This window comes from Vollenhovia emeryi, unplaced genomic scaffold (assembly GCF_000949405.1).
Source record: "Vollenhovia emeryi isolate VEMERY1.0 unplaced genomic scaffold, V.emery_V1.0 DF940137.1, whole genome shotgun sequence".
NCBI classification, from domain to species: Eukaryota; Metazoa; Arthropoda; class Insecta; order Hymenoptera; family Formicidae; genus Vollenhovia; species Vollenhovia emeryi.
Window position 1 is genome coordinate 5,640 of NW_011966229.1, and position 5,542 is coordinate 11,181.

The following is a 5,542-nucleotide window of genomic DNA, read 5'->3' on the forward strand; positions in this document are numbered from 1 at the left end:
CGACCAGTTATTCGGGTTGCATCTTCACTTAACCATACATAAAACGGTAGTTTTCTTATGCGTAAAAACTTTTCTAATTCCATAACTCGCATGTCACCTTCTATTATTAAACAACCCAAATTATCTAACGTACGACTTACTGTACTCAAAGAAGGTAAGGGCAAGTTTGCAAATAATGTTTCATATAACATTCGACCACCGATAACAAATAAATAAGTTGCGAAAAGCTTAAGTGTATCGTCGTATCGCTGTCCCCCCATCTTTTTGTTTGTGTTAAAAAGAGCAGTGTGCATTAATTTTCTCAAAAATGAGGTTTGCGTTTCGTTTGACTCATAGTTTGCAGTAAAATTATTAGAGTGTTTTTCCAGGAAATGTTTAATAGAAAGACTTAACTCTTTATTTCGATTAATTTCAACATCTAAACGATTGAGCACAGGAAAGTAACATGAAATTCGTGGTTGAGTTTTATCAATAAAAGAGAACAATTTACGCATGCTTCTTTCTGATCGCGATTGATAATTATTAGTAGTACGAACGTTTTTTACAGAAACTATTTTTTTTAGATTTGTTCGATCATTTCGATCTACTATTCTTCCTAGTCAAATATTAGGAATTCTTTTAAGCTGTTCGTTTGACGAACTATCTGTTGAGTACCCTTGCGCGGTACTCTTTCTTTTTCCAGTAGATGGATTAAATTAATACTCCTTGCTGTATTTTACCTTACTTCTTTATTTTCTGTGTGAACAAAGGCGAGGTGACTTCCTTCCTTCTTTCCTTACTCACTAACATATCTGGTTGCGCACGCACGCCCTCCTGCCACTAATCGATTCGATAGATATCGATACAAATGTAGAGTCGCGGTTGGTCTAGGGAAATCTAGTACCTTATAGCTAGCCAACCTTTACAAAATAAAAAGAAAAACTGTTATCGGTAATTGTTGCCACCGTGATTGACAAACGCTTAACAATGCCGCCGGCCTTGAAAGGCTTGGCTTTCAAAGGAAATTAAATTTCAACAGGTAAAATGCAGATTTTGGATAAGGGCCTTTGATATATGCCTGTGGTAGTTTTTACTTCTACGACTCGTACTAGACCATCCTTGCCAGGATGCACTTCTGTTATTCTCCCGAGTCGCCAATTCAAAGGCGGAGTACCTTGCTCACGCAAAACAACCATAGTCCCTTCCCTTACAATAGCTTGAACTTCTTTCCACTTGGTGCGATGCTGAAGCTGTGTCAAATATTCAGTCGACCATCGCTTCCAGAAGCTCTGACGCATCTGCTCCAAAACTTGATAGCGATTCAAACGATTCATCTTAACGTCTAACACATCAGGTTCAACAATAGAGGCGAGTGACCGGCCGATCAAAAAATGACCGGGAGTCAAAGCATTGAGGTCTGTGGGGTCCGCGGACATGGGTGTTAAAGGCCTGGAATTCAATATGGCCTCTACCTGAGTTACGACAGTCGTGAGTTCTTCAAAGGTCAACGAAGTCAGACCTGCGACTTTGGTTAAATGGTTTTTGCACGACTTGACCGCGGACTCCCAGAGACCTCCCATGTGCGGTGATTGCGGAGGAATAAAATTCCAGCTAATTGACTGCTCTGACAGATAATCATGAATTTTTGAGCTGCTTTCTTTGACTAATTGATGCATTTCCTTTAAGGAATTGTTGGCACCCACGAAATTTGTTCCGTGGTCAGAGTAAATTGCGAAGCATTTCCCGCGCCTAGCTATGAATCTCCTCAGGGTATTCAAAAAGGCAGCAGTACTGAGATCTGAAACAACTTCTAAGTGTAAGGCCTTGGTTACAAAACATACGAATACACATAAATAAGCCTTGCCGGTTTTGTTGCGGCTTATTTTTATATTAAAAGGCCCGGCGTAGTCCACACCCGTTTTAGCAAAAGGGGGCGAGGGCGTCACTCGCGATGCAGGCAAATTTCCCATCAATTGCTCGACGGATATGGCGCGCGCTCGAGTGCAGACGAGGCACTTGTGTAGCACTTTCCTTATGGCATTTTTCCCCGACACGGGCCAGAAACGAAGACGAATCATTGCTAAGAGGGCTTGAGCTCCGATGTGTAGGTTCTTCATGTGTGCTTCCCTTATGATCAAGGATGTGAGATGAGATTTCTTGGTAGTATTATGGGGTGTTTTTGGTCGTAATCCAACGGAGCTTCGTGCAGGCGTCCTCCGACTCGCAAAGGGCCATGCGTATATCCAAAAATGGACGAAGGGAAAGTATCTGGCTTTTGGTCGACACTTCCCTTTTTCGGGCAAGGTTCTTGATTTCCTCTGCATAGGCGGTGCGTTGAGCTAGGATGATGAGGGTTCGCAAGCTACGCTCAAGTTCTGCGACTTGCTTTCGCAGGTCCTTGAATTTCGCCTTGGTGATTTTTACCCCCTCGTTTCGCATTGTGAGCGAAACGATAACAATAAGCGGTTACTCGTTTTAATCGACTTAAGGAAGAAAATTTGTTGATGAGATTTAAATCCTCCTCTAATGCTGCGGACAACGCGATAGTTTGCCGCTTCACCTCCGGTAATTCCTTTGGCGGAAGCAACCGTATCGAATCATTTAAAACGCTGGAATAGTCTTCTTGCAAAAATGAAGGCCCTTTCCACCAAAACGGGCAATTTTGGATCTCGTCGGGATTTAGTCCTCGAGAAACAATATCAGCTGGGTTGAGCTCAGAGCGAACGTGATGCCATTTCCCTTTGACTGTTAGCTTCTGAATTTTCGATGTGCGATTGGCAACAAAGGTTGACCACTGGCTGGAGCTACCCGAAATCCAAGACAACGCTATGGTGGAGTCGCACCAAAAATGTACGCTGTCTAATGATACATTTAGCGAATCAATTGCTTGTTGATATAGTCTGGATAACAGCAGAGCACCACACAGCTCGAGTCTGGGCAAAGTTAGAGTTTTTAAAGGAGCGACACGCGATTTCGAACACAGCAGCCTGATATGATGTTGTTGGTTCGCATCGGTAGTTCTGAAGTAAAGGCAGGCGCCGTATGCTTGTTCCGAGGCGTCGCAGAAGCCGTGTAACTCTATGCTCCTTGGTTCATCACACAAAATGCGACGAGGTATCTGCAGATAATTTAGCTTCGGGATTTCCCGATACCACCGAGACCATTAGGTGTGGATTTGGGCAGGCAAAGATTCATTCCAGCCTAGCTGAATTTGCCACAGTTGTTGCATGATCACTTTAGCTCGAGTGATAACTGGCCCCAATAGGCCGAGCGGATCAAACACTTGAGCAATAGAAGACAAAGCTTGCCTTTTCGTAGGCCTTTGCGCTCGGTCCGCCGCGCCAGTGGTGTAGCGAAATGTATCGAGTTTGGTGTCCCAAGATTGTCCGAGGACTTTCGTACCTTCGCCTATCTGCACCGCTGTCGGAGCGTGGCCGTCAGCACTCATCAATGCAGGGTGATTAGATTTCCACTTGTGCAGCTCGAATTTGGCCGTTCCAAGAATAGTGATGATCTCTTCTTTCAAGCAAGAGAGAAGTTTGATGTCGTTGCCGCCCGTTAAAAGGTCGTCCACATAAAAGTCATGAATAATAATTTCAGAAGCCTTAGGGAAACGATGTTGCAAGTCTCGCGCGGCCTGATGAAGTGCGCGAATGACCAAAAACGCAGAGCAAGCTTCACCATATGTGACTGTTTGAAGTTCGTACGTTTTGATTTTTTCCTCCTGGTTGAAGCGCCACAAGATACGTTGTAGTTTGCATTGGTTTTCCCTCACTCTTATCTGACGATACATTTTTGAAATGTCCGCAGAGACTGCATATGTGTGTTGACGAAAACGAAGAATGATACTAAATAAGTCTTGCTGAATCGTGGGTCCTACTAGCTGAACATCATTCAAGGATAGGCCTGAGCTCGTTTTGGCTGACGCATCGAAGACGACTCGTAGCCGTGTAGTGTCGCTATCTTCCTTTATGACGGCATGGTGCGGCAGATAATAGATTGTGTCGTTGCTTCTTGCGTCTTGTTCTTCCTCCTCGGAAATCAGCTTCATATGTCCTAATTCGTTATATTCTTGCAGGAAAGATCCGTATTGCCGTTTTAATTGTGGCTGCCTTAATAACCTTCTCTCCAAGGCTGCTAATCTTCTTTTAGCGGTATCGTAGGAATCGCCCAGTTCAGTATAATTATCCTTTAGCGGAAGCTGCACGATGAATCTTCGATCTTCTTGACGTGAATGCGTTTTGCAGAAGTGTTCTTCGCATGTTTGTTCTTCCTGAGTGAGATGATGTTTTGGCTGGAGCTCCTCAATGTGCCAGAATTTTTCAAGTTGCTCCTGCACCGCTGCCTGCTGAGCGAAATGACATCGCAAGGCGGTCTGCTGCTGTGAAGCGGGATTAACTGCTCCCGATATTATCCAACCTAGTGTCGTTTTTTGGAATGTAGGTTGTGTTTTGCAAATACGTACTTGGCCAACGCATAGTAGTCTCCAAAATATTTCGGCGCCCAGCAACAGGTCTATCCTGCCGGGCATATGGAATGTGGGGTCTGCCAATTTAATGTTCAATGGGATTTGCAGTGAATCCACGTCCACGTTTGTTGCTGGTAGATTGTTGGTAATTTTGTTGACAATCAGGAACGATAGTTTCGCTTGAAATTTGTTGAATCTTGAATGAATGGTAGTAGTTGTTTGCCTTTCTGCCGTGGATGAAGTCATGCTGATGCCACTTATGATGGTGTCTGCGCTACGTCGAGGCAGCTTCAAGCGCTTGCATAGTTCTTGCGATAGAAAATTTGCCTGCGATCCGGAATCTAGTAAAGCTCTGCACTCGTGCAAATTTCCGGCTTGATCGCAAACATAAATTATAGCCGTTGACAGTAAAATGTGTGATAAGGAACCATTAATGTGACAAGACGATAGACTATTGCTGACATTAGAAGCATTATTGCTAGATGCGTTTGTATTTTTCGGTTCCTCCGCTGAGGAAGCAAGCGCGTCTTGTTTTGCGACGGTCTTATCTTTGCCGCTTAAGGGGGCATTCGAAGCAGCAGTTCCATCAATGTGAAGCAGTGTATTATGCCTTTTTTGCATGCTCCATACGTACATCCCTTGCCGTGGAATTGTTTCAGGCAATTGTAACATAATTTGCAGCCTTTAACCTTCTCGATGCGAGCTTGAATGGACATATTGCGAAATATGAGACACTCATAAATTTTGTGAGTGTTTTGACAAATGGGACATGCTGAATTTTCAATGCTGATATGAGCTTGTATTTGATTAGCTGACTTAGTTGACTGCTGCTTCGATTGACCCTGTGCAGCTCTGGAGATACTAAGTGTACCAGTGCGAGACAAGGCATCCTGGAAAGAGCATCTTGTCTCTAAAAATTTAGTAAAGACCTCCATGCTGGGAAGCTCTGAGTTGTCAGCTCTTTCGGACTCCCATTCCCTCCTGGTATTGCTGTCAAGGTGGTATGAACAAATGTATAAGTATTGTGCCCCAGCTGTCGGTGGGTTGTCCGAGGCGCTTTAGTGTACGAAGATGTTGTTGCATGGTGTCAACCAA

At 44.1% G+C, this 5,542-nt stretch overlaps 2 protein-coding genes across 2 annotated transcripts; both read right to left on the reverse strand.

The window, feature by feature from the left end:
- Positions 1-1,004: 1,004 nt before the first annotated feature.
- Positions 1,005-2,303, reverse strand: LOC105556288. Its single transcript, XM_012003370.1, has one exon. It carries the CDS (start codon positions 2,301-2,303, stop codon positions 1,005-1,007), a length of 1,299 nt encoding a protein of 432 aa, XP_011858760.1.
- A 44-nt stretch (positions 2,304-2,347) lies between these two features.
- LOC105556289 lies at positions 2,348-5,083 on the reverse strand. The gene is made up of 2 exons (XM_012003371.1): positions 3,215-5,083; positions 2,348-3,097 (listed from the first exon to the last, which is right to left on the reverse strand). Exons 1-2 carry the CDS (start codon positions 5,081-5,083, stop codon positions 2,348-2,350), a joined length of 2,619 nt encoding a protein of 872 aa, XP_011858761.1.
- Positions 5,084-5,542: the final 459 nt, after the last annotated feature.

Excerpts from the sequence above, each read along its gene's own strand:
- LOC105556289 (XM_012003371.1), bottom strand. The coding sequence starts at position 5,083 with ATGTACGTATGGAGCATGCAAAAAAGGCATAATACACTGCTTCACATT. Across the intron at positions 3,098-3,214 it reads CAGTTATCACTCGAGCTAAA|ATACCTCGTCGCATTTTGTG; the intron begins GTGATCATGCAA and ends AATTATCTGCAG.
- LOC105556288 (XM_012003370.1), bottom strand. The coding sequence starts at position 2,303 with ATGCAGAGGAAATCAAGAACCTTGCCCGAAAAAGGGAAGTGTCGACCA.